Source organism: Prinia subflava, chromosome 3, assembly GCF_021018805.1.
Source record: "Prinia subflava isolate CZ2003 ecotype Zambia chromosome 3, Cam_Psub_1.2, whole genome shotgun sequence".
NCBI lineage: Eukaryota > Metazoa > Chordata > Aves > Passeriformes > Cisticolidae > Prinia > Prinia subflava.
This window is the reverse complement of record NC_086249.1, coordinates 106,903,529-106,923,528: the sequence shown is the minus strand read 5'-3', so window position 1 is coordinate 106,923,528 and position 20,000 is coordinate 106,903,529. Positions and strand designations below refer to the sequence as shown.

Below are 20,000 nucleotides of genomic sequence, written 5' to 3'. Positions count from 1 at the left end.
AGCTCTGACCTTTTAGCTCTGTCCCTATTTTCTTTCTCTCTGCCTCCTGTGCTTAGGGCGGGGGCAGGAGCTGGGCCCAGGGGGTGACGGGGGCTTGGAGGAGGCCCCAGCTCTCTTTACTTGCACAGCACTGTCAGATCCCAGAACTGGTCCCTAAATCCAGGGACAGTGATGCTTTGGCAGCTTTACAGGCAGCCAAGGAATTGACCCATGGTCACAGCAGAGCCTTTGACAAGTCTATTAAGTAATTAGGGCTGTTTAACAGACTCTCATGGCAGTTCTTTATTTTTTTAATGAGATCCTAAATATATCCTCCTACATACAGAAAAATAATTTCCTGAGGACACTCCTTCTTTTAAAATATTTAACTGAACAATCAAAACCGGGTACCTTTAAACGCTTTTCTGTGAGATTTACTCGGTATTTGACAATGACAACAGACCTGTGTTTTCATTGCTGTATGTACAATAATCACATATATATCTATAAGCATGTACTGAACTCTGGATACAGCAATGTGCATGTAGGACAGGAGTGGAGAGGGTGAACAAAGCAAGGGTAGATGGGGAATGCATGCACAGAACCAACCCTCAAAGCAATTTCTCCTCATTCCCAGCTTCTCCTCAAGGGCTTTGACTACTGGATTTGAATGAACTGAGATCTCACTGTGACAAGCAGAGCAATCTGGAACCAGGCACTGCTGTTGGAGTCAGGGTCTGAACTTGTCACATCTCAGTTTGAGAATGTATGTAAGAAAAAACTCCATTACCCACAATGTTTCCAACCCCAATCCTCCTCACACGTAACAAAAAGTGACTGAACTCTTTTTAAAGGGTAAAAAAATTGTAAAATGAGGATTTAAAAAGTTCCCTCATAAAAACTCACATTGAGAAAATACAGAAGAATTAAGTGCCTCTAGAAAAAAACTTGCTGTAATTTCTCAGCTGTTTGGCTCAGTATCAGCTCAGAGCTGGGCTCTGTCTCCCAAGTGCCCAATTCCCTTCCCCAGCTCTCAGCAGCCTCTCCTGCCTTTCCAGCCCAGCTTTCCACCAGCTCTGCCCCAGGCAGGCACTCAGCATTCCTGACCCAACGTCAGCCTGGGGGTGGTTTTATTTTACAGCCCTTCCAAGCCTGTGGCATTGGAGGGGCTGCCCAGGGAGCTTTGGAGTGCCCATCTCTGGAGGTGGCCCTGAGTGCTCTGGGCTGGGGACAAGGTGGGCCTGGGGCACAGCTGGCACTGCCTGGGCTGGGAGGGCTTTTCCAGCCCCAGGGATTTGGGGATGCTGTGGCTCCAGGAAGCACAGCTGTGTCTGGAAGCCGACAGTGCTGATGTGCCACCGAGCTCCAAGGGCAGTGACGCTGTCACCAGGGCATGGACACAACCTGTCCTCCATGCACAGGGACAGCATGAGCTTCCCCTTTGGGACTGGACTGATTATGAGGGGTTCATTGGATATCTGAGCCAAACTCCAGCTTTTTCTCAAACTCCAAATCATTGTTTTTGATTGAACCCCAACTTGGCACTGGCAGGAGTCAAACAGTGCAGTGCATCGAGGGGAATGGGGACATCCCAAGCTCCTTCTGTCCCAATTCCCCAAAATGGGGCAATCACACAGGCTGGTACTGATGCCTTCAGTTTTATCTTTGCTGTATCCCAGCCCCTGTGCTGCCCAGGGTGCAGCTCTGAGCTCACACTCAGGCTCACTCAGCTCTGCACACAGCAGGGACACAAAACAAATCCTTCTCCTGCTGCACACCAAGGACAGCTGGGACAAGTGTTCAGCCCAAAAGCACAAACAAGGGGGGCTGAAGGGAGAGAACAAGAAGGATGGGACTGCATCACCTGCAGCTGGAATTGGACAATGAAACCCCAATGTGCAAATGGACCAAAACTTAGAAAAGTGTGAGACCTCATGACCAGGGGTCCATTTTGGGTCCATTTTGGGTCCACCTTGGGTGTAGCCCTAGCCAGGCTCTTGTACTGCCCAAGGTGTGTCCTTAAAGGCCTTTCAATAAATATCTAGTTTATTCTCTAGCTCTGCCCAGTCTCTGCTCCAGCTCAGCCTTCCCGAGGAATCAGTGTCTGATTCCTTCACTGCCTGAACAGCACTTCCTTGGCAGTGCCCAAGGCCAGGCTGGACACTGGGGCTGGAGCAGCCTGGGACAGTGGGAGGTGTCCCTGCCATGGCAGGGGTGGCACTGGGTGGGCTCTGAGGTCCCTCCCAACCCAACCCATCCTGGGATCCTGTGATTCTCTCATGTCCACGACATGGGTTGCAATCTGAGAGGGACCCCTGAGTGAAGGGTCCCCCACTCCCAGCACCAGATGAGCCTCAGGCAGCTGCAGCTCCTTGGGGCTCTCCAAAACCCTGCCCAAGGTTCCTGCATTCCAGCCATGAGATTTTTGTGTCCTGTGGCCAGTTCAGCTGTCACTGTAATTGATGCTGGTGAAATGACACTATTAAAAAAGTGATGCTACTTGTGAAACACTGAACTGAATATTCACTCTGTTGGCAGCACTGAGTAAAATTAGGACAGCAATGAAAGGTTGGACAATGACATTTAATGGTACTCCAGTAATAGATTTTATCACTTTTTTATCCTACCACAACAATGTGTATTTTCATATACATTATATTTAATAAAATGTATTGATATGGAATTAGGAAAGCATGGGTTTAGTACTATTTACATATTTTAATTGAAACAATTTTCTTAACAACATTGAAAAATAGAAACTTAAAGTTCTCTTAATCGTGTTTTCAGCCAGTTAGTGGTAAACAAATGCATGCCTAGGAAGTCACACTCCCTCTAAAATGTGGTCAGTTGAAAGTTTCTAACTAAAGTGTGTATCTCTGTTTTGTTTCAAAAAATACATAAGTATGTCTGTCATTTCTGATACAAAATTCTACACTATCTTCAATAAATAAATAATAAAGCGATTCTGAAAAGTATGAAATGTAAACTTTGTTGTCCCTCCTACATACATTTTTTTTTCCTTCCCATTGCTTGAAACATTACAGTGGTCTTTTAGGAAATTATAATACACAGACACTTCCCAGCACAGTTTACACTTATTACCATACTGATCTACCTACCTGTTATGGATATATCCTAATTTCCTAATGGAAACCAATAAGACTTGGAGTGCTAGAGAACACCGCCGACACAGGAGAGGTGGGAACCAGTACTGAAAGGACATGCAAGGAACACCAAAACCTAACAACAGCTCCACGAGAACGTTCACATGCGAATGACACGGGCTGGCACCTCCCATCCGGAATGAAGTCCTTACAAAAATACCAGTGGATGTGTGGCAGGGCATGAACAAAAGGAATCCAAGCTGAACAAAGAGGAATTTGACTCTCGGGGATCTTTTGTCCCCCAGTCCAGACTCAGCAGAGCACTCCCACGTGTGCCTGAGGGACAGCAGACGCCAGTGCCCGCCTGGAGCCAGGAGCTTTGCCAAACTGGGCTGTGGGCCTGGACGTTGTTATCCATGGAGCGGAACGGATGGAGAGCCCTGGCATTCCCCGGATGGCTTTGGGTTCCCCACTCTGCACCACCACGGGCTCTCAGGTGACATCCAGCATGCCCCGGGAGCTGCAGCACAGGGCTGCCCCAGCCCCGGCGCTCCCGGTCTCACACGGGCTCAGCCCCTGCCTGGGCACCGCAGACTGTGCCGCACACCGGGCTCTGCGGCTGCAGCTTCGCTTCCGAGCTGGAGCCACGACTTTCTTCTTCCCACTGCGGGTGACGCCCACCCCTGGGAGCAGCAGCAGTGAAGGAGCACCGGGAGCACACACGGCCCCCAGCGGGGCTCTGTGCCTCAGCCCTGGCTTCCTGCCCCAGCACTGACAGCCCTGGGGACAGCAGCAGCTTCCAAGGGACCGAGGGCTGGATTCTTCTGGAGTGCAACTCATCTCTGTGCAGAACGCCTGGACATCTTTTACTTTCGGGGCGACACGAGTCATGAAGTGGTATGTTAATAGAATCTTCTCTGTTTATAGATATAGACTATTTATTTTCTAAGTCTTTTCAGTCCCATCACGAAGATCTTCAAAGACCTTCTTGCTGCGGAACTGCTTCTTCCATTCACTCACATTTACACACCACTCTGCTGAGCAATAGGCACAGAACTCCTGAAGGGGGAAAGCCCTCAGAAAGCCTCCAAAACACACCCACACTGCCTCCTCCATGGGAATGAAAGAGCAACTGGAGCAAGCACAGCCACCCACGTGGTTTGCCAGCCGTCCCGACTGCAGCACGAGGAACAACAGGGTTGTTTCACCAGCCCAGGAAACCAACGCCGGGTTCCACACAGAGAGATTGAGCAAGATCTCCTCACTAAATTGGGATTCATGTGTTCAGTGAGAATTATCAAGGCACAAAGATGCTCCTGTTTGCTTTGATAACCCTCTGACGTGTGAAGGGCGAGCAGTAGTTTCATGCCACACCAGCAAGGACTCGGTGACAGCTTCTGCAGACACCTCCTGCAGTGAACTCCGGCTGAATTCCAACATCGGCCCCTCTCTCCTAAGGCTCATCAAACAACTGCAGGTCCAGACGCACCACGATCTCCCCCGTGGGGACTTCGTGCAGAAGGAGACACTTTGTGACTGGTCCCTTGGAACCCTGGTCCTTCTTGATGTCTGCCACACGGATCTCTGTCCTGCCCAAAAAGTCTGCAATGCAAAAACACGGCGTGCTCAGGAAAGGGAAACCACAGTCTGCAGAAGGACCTCAAGGACCTTCTGCCCACACACAGCAAAAGAGAAATCACGCCTTCAGTCCAGCTCTAGTTGTGCACTTGAACAGGGCCAAAGGCTGCCAAGCTGCTCAGAAGGGGATTTAGCCAGACCATGTCAAACAGCAGCAGCATTAGAACTAAACAGGCCCATGAGTAGAAAAACCCATCATGGAATTCACAGCTGCCCCACTTCAGGGACTCCTTGATTTTATGGTATGTTAGCAGAAGGCAAAGCTGCCAGTTAAACCTGGGAGTGAACCTGCTGGAGATGACAGAGCCAAGCAGGGCATCAGCCCAGCAATGAGGTCAATGAGCCTGTACCAGTCCTACCAAACACTGCCTGAGAGATTGTGACTCCAAAATACACCCTGTGGTGCTCCTCCACATGTTTATCCCAGCTTAGGAAACAAAAATGAGAGAGGCTGTGGAATCCCCAGCCCTGAAAGTGTTCTAGGCCACTCTAGATGGGGCTTGGAATGATGTGGGGTAGTGGAAGGTGTCCCTGCCCATGGAAGGGGTTAGAACTGATGATATTTAAGGTCCTTTCCAAGCCAAACTGCTGCATGATTCTATGGGTTTGGAATCCTTGCCTCATTTTTGCTACTGCTATTGCATATAACAGGAACTCAAAGTCATTTCTGCCCCTCCTGCCTGAACCCATCTGTGTGCAAGCAGCATCCAGAGCTTTCCAGAGTCTTGGCAGAATTACAAACCACACTTTAGTTGTTGTCAACTGCACAAGAAAAGGAACTTTCAAAACCCGGAGGGAGCTGCATCCCTTTTGTGCTGATACTGGGGTGGAGCGAGGAGAAGCTGACTCCTGAATAAGCAAAGAGAGTCAAATCCGGGGTATCTTTAAAGATCATCTCCCAGCCCAGCCCATTGCCTCTGATTTCCCTGGGCAGGAATGCTCCTTCTCAAAAGGGAGCGTTGCAAATGCCCTGGCAGGGGCAGCCCCGTACGCACCATCCGGGGAGAACTGGTCCCGCTCGAACACCGTGATGCACAGCACGTCCTGCTCCAGGTCCTTGATGAAGAACTGGCAGTTGGAATTCCACTTGGGGTTCAGGGTGTCCTGGATGGTCTTGGTGATGTGGCACTGGGAGCCCATGGTCACCTCGCAGTAGGGGTTGCTCTTTCCTGGGAAGATGGGAACAAACGAGCGGGGTTTTTTAGCTGTGTGATCCTGCTCCTGAGCTTCTGCTCCAACAGCCAACAGAGCTGGGAAAGACCTTGGCCACACCAGGCCTCTGGCCCCATCCCAGGCTCTGGCCCATCCCAGGCTCTGCTTCACTGCCTCTGTAATGGGCTACATTAACATCACAGTGAATACTCTGCTCTGCTGGGTGCTGAGCACCCTCCACTCTTCCTTGCAGGACTTTATGGCTTGTGAGGTGGAAATGAAGTCAGTCTGAAACAAAAGCCTCATGCAGGACAACTGCAGGACCACGGCTCAGCTGCACAAATTCACCTCTGCCTATTTTACCTTCATTAAACCCACATCAGTTAAAATCATGTCTGGGCCAGAAGCCCTGCAGAGTTAGGCTGGGAAATGGGAATGTCTTCCTGATGGAGCAAAGAAAGCCAAGACGCTCACCGTGGGACCTGCAGGGCTTTAGTTCAATGCCTTCAACAACGTTCACCATCAGCCTCCCGATGCCTGTTGCTCTCTGAGAGCGAACTGGGGTGGAACAGAAGAGCAGAGAGAAACGTCACCAAGGGATTTTCCTGCCCAGGGACTTTTCCACAGAAGGTGAGACCCCCCACATCCTATGCTGTACCTAAGTAGGCCTTTTCCCTCTTCTTCTTTTCAGTCTCTATGTAAAGCTCTGAAGCAGCTTTGATCTTCTGAACCCAGGCAGTCCTTCAGAAGGAAAGGAGAAAAGAAGTTGCAAAATGCCATTTCCATATTTCTCTGCTGGAGCACAGCAGACACAACTAAAGCTGTCCCTCCTTCCTACCCAAGACTGGTCCCATCCCAGCTCTGCCATCCCACAGCTCTCTGCCTGGAAGGGATCTAACTGGATCTAACTGGAATTCACAGCACCTGCAGAGTGCAACCATCCCAAGGCAGCACACCCCACACACAAAGAAAGCTTAAGAGAACCATGGGCAGCAGATGCTTGGTGAGAAAACGAAAGGTCTAAAGAACAGGTTTGCTTTCATCCAGCCCTTTGTTCTCCTGAAATAAACTGACTTCTTGGAGCCAGGAGGTGCTGGACAAGACACTGGTGCTGCTGAGGTGGTCACTGTCCTTGGTCCCTGAGATTTCTTACCCACTTCTTCTGACTCTCAGGGCTTTGAAAGTGTAACTTGGGGAGTACACGGTGGTGAATGGGCCCTTCTGGGAAATCATTTTATGCTTAAGAATCACAGAACATCCTGAGCTGGAAGGGACCCACATGGATCACTGAGTCCACTCCTGACCCCAACAATCCCAGCCTGTGCCTGAAGGAGGCTGAGGGGAAAGGTTGGCAGAGAAAAAGGGTGGCAGAACGGCTACTAAGTGATCTCAAGGGCTCAGAAGAACTGCTGTGACATACAAGGGAGCCTGAGTCAAGGAAACATGGAGAGTTGGAAGCTGTGGATCAATTTTGGAACCCCAAATGAAGAGCTGCTGCTCCCCAGGACATTCATGGCTTGGGTTGGGAGGCATCCTAAAGCTCATCCAGTCCCACTCCCTGCCATGGGCAGGAACACCTTCCACTGTCCCAGGTAACAGCAGAATACAGAATTGCATCTTTTGGTAATCTTCACATCACCATAAAATGTGAAATGCAGCCTCAGCACCCACCCTCAGCCTTTTCATCACTGGTCTAGCTGGGATTCAGGAACATCATTATTTCTCCCTCCCTTTCAGATCACCATATTCCCAAGGAGGAATTTTCCAATCTTGTAAAATAACCAGCTTGGAGAGTGCTCTGCAGGTTTCCACCACAACCATTCCCGTCCTACATTTACCAGACTTTTCAAAGGCCCACAAAGGCACTTACCTTTCATTAATGCTTTCGGCCCGGAGTGTGTAGACTCTGTCAATGTGGGAGATGTGGAAGATGGGCTCATCTCCAGAAGGGTCTGTGGGTAATTTCACCAGTACCTCGTTTAGGAAAATGGGCTGTAAAACATCAGCAGAGCTGGAGTTGTACTAGAGTCTGCACGGGGGCGTTCAGCACACATCAGCTCATGGCAGGGTTATTCCATGCCCCAAGCATCTCCCCCCTTCTGCCTCCCATCTTTCTGCAGAAAATTTTAAAGGCTGACAAAGACAGAGGCGCCTGCATAGCCTGGAAACACTCCTGGAGAGAGCCAAGCACAGCAGAGCTTCCTCCCCCAGAGAGCAGCGAACGCCACTCTCCCTCTGCTCCCTCCAGCACAGGAGCCCTCATGGAAGAGTTTATTGAAGCAAACCCTCAAAAGCATCTTTCCTTATCTCACTAGAGCACACAGCCACCCTTCCTGCCACCGGCCCCTAACCCCAAAGCTTTCAAACCTCTCCTCTAGGAAGGCTCTTGCCCACACCCCCAGGATGGAGCTCCTGAGCCCTGTCCCCATCCCCGTGCTGCAGCAGCACTTACAGTTTTGTACATTTTGTATTGCAGGTTGGACTTGGGGCTGAAGACCTTGTCTGTGCCCGAAGAGCCAAGAGGTTTTATGATCTGAGTGAGGAGGAGGAAGTCGTTGAAGAGAAAACCATACAGCTCCTTGTTACTCTTGGCTTTATAGAGCTTCCCGCTGTGCAGGAACTTGCGTGGTCCCAAGCAGTTTGTAACTGAATTAAAAACGAGTTGCTGCGAAAAGTAGAAGAAGAACAACAACGCACTGTATAAAGTGAAACAATCGGGGCTGCCCTGCAAGAGAGCAAATACAGTTTTGAGTCCTGGTTGCAGTCTGTGCCCGGGGAAGTCGAGCGAGGCCTCGAGCACGGCAAGCGGCGCAGGTCACGCAAGGCTCCGCCACAGCCCCTGAGGGCACCCACGGGGCCAGGCCGGGCAGGCAGGGGCAGCCAAAAGCATCAGTGACCCCGGGCACACACATGCACCTCCAGGGTGGGACTGAGCCAGGGGACCTGGCCTGGATGGGCAGCAGCCCTGCAAACGGCCTCTCCACGGGCTGAGCTTCCTGAAGGGCTGAACTGGGTTTGAATCTCACCCCTCAAATCACCCCAAAGGATCCCAGATGGCCACGACACCCCGGGTGAGAGCTGCTGACCGCTGGGACTGGCACAACCCCAGACTCAGCCGGGGCTGGGTAGGGATCAGCACAGCCCTGCCCCTGCCTAAAGTGCCATTTTCAGGTTTATTTTCACTGGGGGGGACACAGCTCTCACCACCCTGGGCAGCTGGGTGTGGAGGGGCTCCTTTGGCAGGCTGGAAACCCCTCAGACAGAGGACAGGGAGAGGCTGGAGGCTGCTGCTGGCAGCGAGCACCACAGGCTCTGTCGGGTTGTGGAGCTGCTGTTCTGGGGCCAGGCACCATCCTCAGAAGACAAAAGCAGCCACTCTCCTCCAGGCAGACTGCTGAATGTGCTGCCATTGGCACACACATCCTTCTCCCAGCACAGTCAGACTTCCTCAGGTGAAATGCAATTTTTCTCATTATTTTTTTATCTTATCTTCTGGATTGGTGTATAGTATGAAAATCAAGTTGTGATCTGTCTGCCTCTGATACCTCCACCAACAACAGGGAAGCCATCAGAATATCTTCCCTCTTTTGCAGGACATACAAACAAAATACTTCTAGAAACTTATCATGTAACCGTAAAAAATAACATGGCAAGGGAGGCAGGAATTCTCTCTGAACAGTCTCCAGAGATTTGATCGGTATTCTTGAGTTTTCAAATGTATACATTTACACAGAAAATATTTCCAAATATTTGGTTTTTAACCACTCCAGAGTGGTCAGGTCCAGCTTTGGAGGGGGATACAGCAGTCCCATCACCCCTGCACCACTGTGGACAGGGGAACTGGGAGGTTGTGGTGGCACACTGCAGCACTGAACTGGGACTGGCCTGGCAACCAAGCAGGATTCACCCCGAGGGGACAGGGACAGCAGCAGCAACCGGGGTGGCGTGCAGGGGACAGTGGGGACAGTGGGACAGTGGGGACAGTGGGGACAGGTGGGACTGTGGGGACAGGTGGGACAGTGGGGACAGGTGGGACAGGTGGGACATGGGGACAGGTGGGACAGTGGGGACAAGTGGGACAGTGGGGACAAGTGGGACATGTGGGACATGGGGACAGGTGGGACTGTGGGGACAGTGGGGACAGGTGGGACAGTGGGGACAAGTGGGACATGTGGGACATGGGGACAGGTGGGACATGGGGACAGGTGGGACAGTGGGGACAGGTGGGACATGTGGGACATTGGGACAGGTGGGACAGTGGGGACAGTGGGGACAGGAGGGACAGTGGGGACAGGGCTGGCGCAGGCTGCTGCCGTGCCCCGGCTGCGGTGCCGTGCGCGGGCGGGGCCGGTGCCGCGGGTACCTCGGAGAGCCCCTCGCACTGCACGTGGGCCTGGATCCACTCCAGCCGGTCCGAGTTCTCCTTCTCGCGCACGCCCTCGTTCACCTGCGAGCACAGCTCCTCCGCCTTCTCCAGGGCGTGCCGCAGGTGGCTGTGGTCGGGGTGGTTCTCGGGGGTGTTCTCGATGATCTGCGCACACAGGCAGCGTCAGGCTCTGCCGCAGGGGCAGCCACTGCAGCCCACACTGATTCCCTCCGTGACAGACACGAGACATGGGAGGCCAGCAGTGTCTGGGAACAGTGGATTGATCGCAGGCCTGGCTGCACAGCTGTGCACCAGCACACTGCTGCCTCCTCGGACAGAGGCACACACACCGCAGCCAAATGCAGAAATGCAGCCACGAGTGCTGGAGGAAACCCTTAAATGCCAACATCCAATTCGTAATTCGCTGTGGGAGCCCTGGGCCGTGCTCCATGGGGTTATTTGGGATGGGAAGTGTTAAGCAACAAATGGAAGTTAGGAAAGGACTATACATCCTCCAGCCCATGGGGAGGGAATGACACTGAGGGGAAAGGCAGATACGAGCACAGGGTTGTCATTTTGCTCTTGTTATCTGAATTTTAAATTTTCACTCGCTGCCTTCTGGTTCTTTGGGTGCAAACTTCACCTCTGTTTCAAATGGAAATATCGAATGATTTCCCCAAAGCCCAAGGAATGATCCCATTTTTTGTACTGGAATAGAGTATTAAAGGACATCCCACATTCCCCAGCACACCAGAAACCTCACAGGGACAAAGCCTGACACAAATAAGGAACCAACTGTAATTAAGTGTAAGCAAAGCAGCACCAAACCCATCACGTGTGCAAAGGAACGTACATTTTTAATTATTAGTGGGTATCTGGTTACCCGTTGCATAGGCTTTAGTAGAAAACTTGACAGTGGCATTCCTTTACAGCGAGGATCCATTGCTAACCTCTGAAACATTAGAGAGGCAAAATCTGGTTAGTCAGGTGGTTTAAACCCTGAAAAATGAGCTCCTCCAAGAAAGGAAAAGGGAAGGCAACAAATGAGCACCAATCCTCAGCTAAACCTGCTCTGAGATCACATCAGCACGAGAACTCCTTGGGGTTTTTACACCACCTCTTCACCTGCCTTGTCTGGACCAGAATCCCGGGATCAGCAGGGCTGGAGGAGCCCCTCAGGACCACCCAGTGCCACCCCAGCCCCACCAGCATCCCCCAAACCCTGTCCCCAAGGGCCACCTCCAGACTCCTGAGCACTCCCACAGACAGTGACTGCAAACCTCCCTGGGCAGCTCAGCCCAAGGCCTGACCACTCTGCCAGGGAAATTTCCTTTCCCAATCTCCAGGCTGAGCCTCCCCTGGTGCAATTTGAGGTCATTTCCTCTCCTCCTTTCCCTGCCCCTCCTGTCAGGGACTTGTGCAGAGCCACAAGGTCCCCCTGAGCCTCCTTTTCTCCAGGCTCAGCCCCTTCCCAGCTCCCTCAGGAATTCTCCAGCCCATTCCCAGCTCTCTGCCCTGCCCTGGGCACGCTCCAGCCCCTCAGTGAGTGGCCCAGCAGAGGACACAGCCCTCGAGGCTTGCAGCAGAGCAGCCCCGTGAGGAGACGCACGGAACTCCAGGGGTGGGCGCCTCTCCTACCTTGACAAACTCCTTGAACTCGGGCACCTCGTCCGTCTTCTGCTGGATGAGGGCGGCCCCGTTGAGCTGGCAGCTGCAGAAGCGGATGTAGGGCTGCATGTGGGGCAGCTGCGCCGTCAGGATGTCCCCGATCATCTTCACCGGCATCTTCTCCCCGGACATCTTCTTCCTCACACGCAGGGCCCTGGCAGGAGCGGGGCACGGGGTTGGACAATGAGCCACTCCCCGGTGATGGAACAAAGGGGTGGGTTCTTATTCATCGTGGAAACCCAGAGAAGGGTAAAGACATCAGGCACAAGATCCACTGCAAGGACACAACGACCCGGGGGCGCCCTCAGGCAGCGCCTTCGCCTCTGCTCATCATCCGGCTGCTGCTTGACTGGAGTGCAGCCCGGATCAGAGGCGAGGGAAAGGAGGCTCATTTCCTTTGCTATTGCTTTAGAGAGAGCTACTGATGTGTGAGGGAGGGAGGGAAAAACTCCACCCCTTTGAGTTTTAGCATAAGGAAAACTTCATTGTCATTTGTCTTGTCACCACCACAACTTTTCAGCTTGTGGGCCATTTTCAAAAACGTTTTACAAACAAAAGGGAGATACTACAAAGCTGTAAAATCCCTGGAGGTTCAGTCAAAATCAGCAGCCCAGTAGGGAAACAAAATAACTTTGTGAATGCTTTTGCTTATCCAGGTGAAGGTGTAACTGTGCCTCTCTCTGCCTCCCTGGCAATGGTCTCACAGATTTGGGGCAGCAGCACCCCGAGCCTTTGGAGAGGGATGCTCTGGGCACAAAGCCTCTGGCACCAGGCAGGGAAAGTCCTGCCCTGGCAAGCCCTGCTCTTCTGGGAGAGGAGGATTTGCCTTGTGGAGCACAGGAGCAAAGGGAGTGCAAGTGGCAGAGAGCTGCTGGGTTCTTCTCCACAGCTCACAGCAAACACTGCTTTCTCTAATTTGCCTTTCCCCACAAGGAGAAACACGTGGCCCTTCTGGTTAGGATTTGTATAACTGGCAAATATTGTCCTGCAGATAAAAGGAGAAGCAGGGGGAGTACGGGGGGAAAAACCAACTTACTTCAGTAGTTTGATATTGCACATAATCAGCTCCTTCCAATTAACAAAAATCATGGCAACTTCTTTTTCTGTGACCAGCTCCGACTCCATCAGTGGTTTCTGGAAGATCTGGGGAGGCAGAAGTGAGGCTATTTAGAGAGCACAGGGTGGCACAGACACTTCAGCACCCATCGTGTTCCTGGGACGGCTGGGACCAAGGAGACCCTCAGGTACAAGGGGCTTTCCAGGGAAAACTGAATTTGTAGGGGTGGTGGTGTTAATTCTGGTCTGGATAATCTGTCTGAACCTGGGGATTTTAGCAGAGGTCTCCTGCAAAAAATCCCAGGATTCCTTTGATAATGCAACTGAAAATAGGTTTTACTTTGGACTCCCATGGAAGATCTGATTTCTCTGAGAGTCCCAGGTTTGCATACTTCAACTCTCCTTCAAAAAAGGACTCTGCTTCTCTGTCAAAAGAATTGCCCTTCGTTGTCTGTACTAAATCCTTTATTCCTACCTCTAAAGCCGATCACTGGGAGTGATAACTGAGCCTACTGCAAGCACAGGGAATGTGCTTCACATTTGTTTAGGCTTCGGAACTTGTACGTGAGAAATAAACACTGACAGGAGGAAAAGGGGGCTGCTAAAATGATACTTCAAACATCAGCACTGTGGTGATTGTAGCCCAAGGGAATGCCATGGTTTCCAGCCAGCCACAGCTGTCCCTGTCCCATCCCTGTCCCTGTCCCTGTCCATGTCCCTAAATGGGCCCTGCAGCCCCCGGCAGGCAGCCCCCGCAGTGCCATGCAGACATGCAGTGCCATGCAGCGCCATGCAGCCCCCACAGTGCCATGCAGCCCCGCAGTGCCATGCAGACATGCAGTGCCATGCAGCCCCGCAGTGCCATGCAGTGCCATGCAGCCCCGCAGTGCCATGCAGCCCCTGTGGTGTCATGCAGACATGCAGTGCCATGCAGCCCCGCAGTGCCATGCAGCCCCTGTGGTGTCATGCAGACATGCAGTGCCATGCAGTGCCATGCAGTGCCATGCAGTGCCATGCAGCCCCCGCAGTGCCACGCAGCCCATGCAGTGCCATGCAGCCCTGGCAGTGCCATGCAGCCCCGCAGTGCCATGCAGACATGCAGTGCCATGCAGTGCCATGCAGCCCCCGCAGTGCCATGCAGCCCCCGCAGTGCCATGCAGCCCCGCAGTGCCATGCAGCCCCTGCAGTGCCATGCAGCCCCTGCAGTGCCATGCAGACATGCAGTGCCACGCAGCCCCCGCAGTGCCATGCAGACATGCAGTGCCATGCAGTGCCATGCAGCCCCCGCAGTGCCATGCAGCCCCTGCAGTGCCATGCAGCCCCTGCAGTGCCATGCAGACATGCAGTGCCATGCAGCCCCCGCAGTGCCATGCAGACATGCAGTGCCATGCAGCCCCGCAGTGCCATGCAGACATGCCGTGCCATGCAGACATGCAGTGCCATGCAGACATGCAGTGCCATGCAGACATGCAGTGCCATGCAGACATGCAGTGTCATGCAGCCCCGCAGTGCCATGCAGCCCCGCAGTGCCATGCAGCCCTATGCAGTGCCATGCAGCCCATGCAGTGTCATGCAGACATGCCGTGCCATGCAGACATGCAGTGGCATGCAGCCATGCAGTGCCATGCAGCCCCCGCAGTGCCATGCAGACATGCAGTGCCATGCAGTGCCATGCAGTGCCATGCAGTGTCATGCAGCCATGCAGTGCCACGCAGCCCATGCAGTGCCATGCAGCCCCACAGTGCCACGCAGCCCATGCAGTGCCATGCAGACATGCAGTGCCATGCAGACATGCAGTGCCATGCAGTGCCATGCTCTGCTGTCCCCCTGCAGGCAGCGATGTCCCCAAGGCTGCGGCCCCACCTCTGTCACCAGCTGCAGGTCATTGACGTAGTTCTCCTCGGTGACGATGAGCTCGTGGATGTAGCCCTGCCTCTTCCTCTCGGTGGGGGTCAGCATGTCCAGCAGGTGCAGGTCTGCACACCCTGCAACACACAGCAGAGCTGCACTGAGCATCTGCACTCCTGCAGCCACCACTGCAACACCCAGGGGACAGGACCTGCTCTGGCCCCTTGGTTATTGCTCACATGGCCCGGCCCCAGCCAGGCCTCACCTCTCAGTGACTCTGAACATTCTATTTAACATTTAACACCTTCTTGTAGTTATTAAAACAAAGGCCACCTCTGTGTGTGAGCTCTCCCCTGGTGGCCAAGCCTGAGGTCTCCCTCAGCTCTGCCTGCCCGTTCCCACCTGCTCTGGAGGCCCCCACCCCTCTGGGTTGTGTCATTCCAGTCCCACGTGGATGGCTGGGCATGGAAAAGGGGGAAAGGCTTCAGGAGGTGTGAGGAAAATGCAGGGATATCCCAGAGGGAATTAGGGGAGCTGCAGCGACCCCAATGCTCCGAGGGGCACCGTGGAGTGATTCCCTCAGCACTCAAGGTTCACCCTCACCCTTCTGCTCAGAGAAATCTGCTCAAGAAGGGCCTGCAGGGCCTCCTCCCCTCCACATTTACATTAAAATCTGCTCCTAAATATTTGAAGGGCTTGAGCCAGGACATGCAAAGGTCCCTGAGGATCCCCAGATTCCTCTGAGCTCTGGGCAAGCCAAAGGGGTGGATTTTGTTCTCCTTTACGTTTAAAAGCTGGGAAAGGTTGGCACTGAGAGCTCCTCCTCCATCAGCTTTGTCCTTTCATTGGTGCAAAGAAAACCTCCCTTGCACTGACCCCTGCAGATGGGAGGATTTTTATATCAATTCCACAATCTCAAATTTTCTACTCTGAATTAGAACATTTAATTCCATTCTTTCTTCTGAGGCTGTTATTTTTCAGCTGAGCTTAAATTGAGTTCTACTGAGACTGGAACACAGAATGTTTTCTTCCAGTTTTTGCTACTTTTCTGCATAAAATACAACCATTTCAAAAAGCAAAGTGGGTTTCAAACAGGTGGAAAATGTTTGGCTCTAAAAATGATCTATTTCAACTATTTTCACACAAGCAAAATTCTCCAGCTGAATTGTTTCCCTCAGCAAATTCAGGATATTCCCCATGGAAACAAACTTTCCTTATGGAAACAATCAAGCCCCAGGTAACTCTTTCAGTTCTTTGCATATGAAGTTAATACTTGGGGAATATTCCCTGCATTTTTGGCTTCCTGAATGGAGCTCAGACAATACCACTGGGAAGGTGCAGAGGTACCACCACTATTTCTGTGGAATACCAGCAACATCTGCTTTAACTGATCTGTGCTCCTGAAAGGGGAATGATGGATTTCACTTAACAAAAAACAAAACAAAACCAAAAAACAACAACAAAAAAACCCACCCAAACCCAAAAACCAAAACCAAACCAAACCAACAAAAACCCACACAAAAACAAACAAACAAACCCACCAAAACCCCACCCAAACACAGAAAACCCCACCAAAACCAAACAAAACCAAATGAAACCAATGCAGAAAAGGAGATACAGGCAGTCAAGGCTGTTTCCTCTCTGACTCTGAAGATGGGAGGGGTCAGGTTGGGAGCTGGGGTCAGGTTGGGAGCAGAGTGACACTGCCAAGGCTCCCTTGGGACACAGGATGTCACAGCCCTTTACAAAAGTGCAACTGAAACTTTGCTTGGAATGAAAAGCAGATTTGGAGAAATACCAACTCCATGCCAATGAATGTTGGCCCCTTTCAAAAGCCAGAGGTTTCATCTCTGTTGGATAAATGCCTAAGTTCAGAGCAGTTTCTGTGGTACCAAGCAAAGCACAGGTCTAAGGAACAGCCCCAGCTCTCCCAGAGCTTCATTAGAAGAGAACCAAGTGTTAATTGTGTTTCCTTGGGGAAGTTTTTGTTCAGAGATGCAACAACCTTGGCCTGAAGGTGATTTCCAAGCACCAGCCCCTTGGAGAGAGCACTGACATTTTGAATAATGAACCATTTCAGTGGCTCCCTTGGCAGCCAGCTGGGGTCTGAATGGGCTGCTCCAAACCACGACAAACACTCTGCTTTGGGATATGAAATATTTGGGGAAAAAGGCCCAAATCTGAGCAGAACATCCCAAAGGGATTTTCCTGGTAGGGGATTTTCTTTGTGAGGTGCACAAGTACAGAGATTTTTCTTGTCTTTGTATTAAGAACACCAAAGAAGAACTGGAATCCTTTCCAAGTGGAAATGTCTGGCTCGTTTTTCATGGATGCCAAAGAACTTTGGTGAATTGAGTTCCACTGATCACAGAATGATGGAAGGGTTTGGGTTGGGAGGGACCTCAAAGCCCACCCAGTGCCACCCCTGCCATGGCAGGGACACCTCCCACTGTCCCAGGCTGCTCCAGCCCCAGTGTCCAGCCTGGCCTTGGGCACTGCCAGGGATGCAGGGGCAGCCACAGCTGCTCTGGACAATTCTTTGCTTCAATCCAGTAAAGCCAGGAAAGGACGGGGAAATGACAATGATTAACTTGGTTTGTTCTCAGGAGAGTGAATCCAGGAATTCTGCTGTTCTGGCTGGACTGGGAGAGCCAACAGACAAATGCTGGAACTGCAAATTTGTGCCTTGACCTCCCAGCACCACGGTCCCTGCAGATTAATGGGCTCCAGAAATGCAAAAAATCATTTCAAATCCCTTTGTACAGAGTAAAGACTTCCTTACAAAGTCAGCCCTGAAGATCTGGGTCTCCCAAGATAAACATTGATCCTAAAACAAGATGCTGCTTTTTGGAAAGGGAGGTTCTGCTGTGGAAATCACTGATCCACATCCACGGCCACGGCTGCTGATTCCTTTTCATTAGGGGAGGTTTCCTAAGCAGAGCCACTGACAGAATTCCCTGTCAGCCTTGTGCTGGCCCAGTCTGTAGTGACAGAGACAGGAATTGCTCCTGTTAGAGGGCACCAGGAGCAGGCAAAGGTGATGTCAGAGTTTTTTCCTCCAAATCCCTAAGGAGAAGGGAACAGCACACCAGGAGAGGATCCCTTCACTCAGGTAAATTATTCACACAATCCCCAAATCCCTGAGGCTGGCAAAGCCCTCCCAGGCCAGGCAGTGCCAGCTGTGCCCCAGGCCCACCTTGTCCCCAGCCCAGAGCACTCAGGGCCACCTCCAGGTGACACCTGCAGGGATGGGCACTCCAAAGCTCCCTGGGCAGCCCCTGCCAAGGCCTGAGCTCCCTTTCCATGGGCAAATTCCTGCTGCTGCCCAAGCTGAGCCTCCCCTGGCCCAGCCTGAGGCCGTTCCCTCTCCTCCTGTCCCTGTTCCTGGAGCACAGCCCGGCCCCCCCGGCTGTCCCCTCCTGTCAGGGACTTGTGCAGAGCCACAAGGTCCCCCTGAGCCTCCTTTTCTCCAGCCTCAGCCCCTTCCCAGCTCCCTCAGGAATTCTCCAGCCCCTTCCCAGCTCCCTCAGGAATTCTCCAGCCCCTTCCCAGCTCCCTGCCCTGCCCTGGACACGCTCCAGCCCCTCCAGGGCTCTCCTGCAGGAGCCAGAACTGGACACAGCCCTGGAGGGGCCTCTCAGTGCTGAGTTATTTAAATCACAGCATTTCAACATTCAACTTTCTTGGCAGCTCTTTCAGATGCAACAAATCCCCCTTAAATCTCCTGGGATGGATCCTCCACTGAGAGGCCACCCCAGGCTTTTCGTGAGGACATTGCTGGGATCAAAGAGATCTCTCCATCTCAAGCCCCTGCAATGCCCACTCCCATTTCTCAGCTATTTCCAATTATTTCAGCACTTTGGGAATTTCTCAAGCAGCCCAGTGTGTCCATTTGCTGTTAGAGCAGAGCACTTCCCTCTGAGGTGCAGGGAAGAAGCTGGAAACAGGCCTGGGCAGTCCCACTGGCAAAACCTGAAGCGTTATTCAGTGGTGGAATGGCCTCTCTGGAGGTGTTCAAAGGTGTGGATGTGGCACCTGAGGATTACTTTGGTGGCTCCAACCTCAACCATCCCATGAGTCACTGATTCTACCAATCCCCTTCCAGAGGCTCCCTGGGGACAGTAAAATGCTACAGGTGAGGGCAAGAATGGGAAAAAATATAAATCACAGTTAACCAAGCCCTGGGATGGTTCAGAACACATCAGGAAACTGAACCTCACCTCTGAATTTGAGCCAGGGCCTGTGTGGGCCCCTGGGCACTCAGGGGACAGGAGCAGCAGAGTCACAGGCAGCAGCCACGGCTCCAAGCAGAAGGAACTGCACAGCCCCATTCCAAAGAAAGGTGCTGTGCAGGCACTTCACTTGGAACCACGAATGTGGGAGCCAAATGCAGGATTTTAAATGTTCCAATCCTTTATCAAACCATATTTTATTATTTTTTTACTTTCATTGGCAGAGGGCCAGCTCTGACCTCTGCTGTCCACAGGGACAGCACCAGGGAGCGCCTGCAGCTGGCCCAGCAGGGATTGGGGTTGGATTTTAGGGCAAGGCTCTTCCCCAGAGGTGCTGGCACTGCCCAGGCTCCCCAGGGAATGGGCACGGCCCCGAGGCTGCCACAGCTCCAGGAGCCTTTGGGATGCCAGGGTGGGATTGTTGGGGGTCTGGGCAGGGACAGGGTGGCACTGGATGGTCCCTGTGGGTCCCTCGAGCTCATTAAAGTCCCCAAAGTGGGCAGTGAAGTCTTGGTGAGAACCACTTCCATTTTTACCTGCACCAGGACAATGTCCTGAGACCCAAAGGTCACCTCAGCTCCGTGTTTAACTAAGGAGCACCTCCACACCCTGTCTGTGTCAACTCCACTCAGTAATATCTGAGTATATGCAGTAATATCTGAGGTATATTGTTCCTGAATCTACTAAAGTTGTCTAAAATAAAGTTAAAAACAAGTTATTTGCATTTACTGCACAGAAGCTGCTATTTAAGAAGTTAAATAGCTGGAGTCAATAACCACAAAGAACTAAAAAGTGCTTTAAAACCAGAGAACAAACCCAGAATTTCAGGCATTCTGGATATGGGAATAAAAAGTGCTCAGTGAGCTCATGGGGACAGAAAGTGAAGCCACTAAAGCTCCAAAAGAATTGAGGTATAAATAAATCTGATCCTGAATATAAAGCAAAATGTTCTTGATA

At 52.1% G+C, this 20,000-nt stretch overlaps 1 protein-coding gene across 3 annotated transcripts in view; it reads right to left on the bottom strand.

The window, feature by feature from the left end:
* Positions 1–2,541: 2,541 nt before the first annotated feature.
* The window catches only part of ITSN1 (intersectin 1), a 105,374-nt gene continuing 87,915 nt past the window's right edge, over positions 2,542–20,000 (bottom strand). For 2 of the 3 annotated variants that reach the window (XM_063393304.1, XM_063393306.1), the window contains 11 exons: positions 14,827–14,948; positions 12,944–13,050; positions 11,878–12,061; positions 11,093–11,191; positions 10,237–10,404; positions 8,326–8,598; positions 7,744–7,865; positions 6,532–6,614; positions 6,348–6,431; positions 5,717–5,890; positions 2,542–4,685 (listed from right to left, as the gene is read on the bottom strand). In XM_063393304.1, the coding sequence (XP_063249374.1) occupies positions 4,537–4,685; positions 5,717–5,890; positions 6,348–6,431; positions 6,532–6,614; positions 7,744–7,865; positions 8,326–8,598; positions 10,237–10,404; positions 11,093–11,191; positions 11,878–12,061; positions 12,944–13,050; positions 14,827–14,948 (1,565 nt within the window). In that variant the 3' untranslated portion in view covers positions 2,542–4,536. The remainder of the gene's footprint in view (positions 4,686–5,716; positions 5,891–6,347; positions 6,432–6,531; positions 6,615–7,743; positions 7,866–8,325; positions 8,599–10,236; positions 10,405–11,092; positions 11,192–11,877; positions 12,062–12,943; positions 13,051–14,826; positions 14,949–20,000) is intronic. The other variant, XM_063393305.1, reaches the window with a different exon arrangement.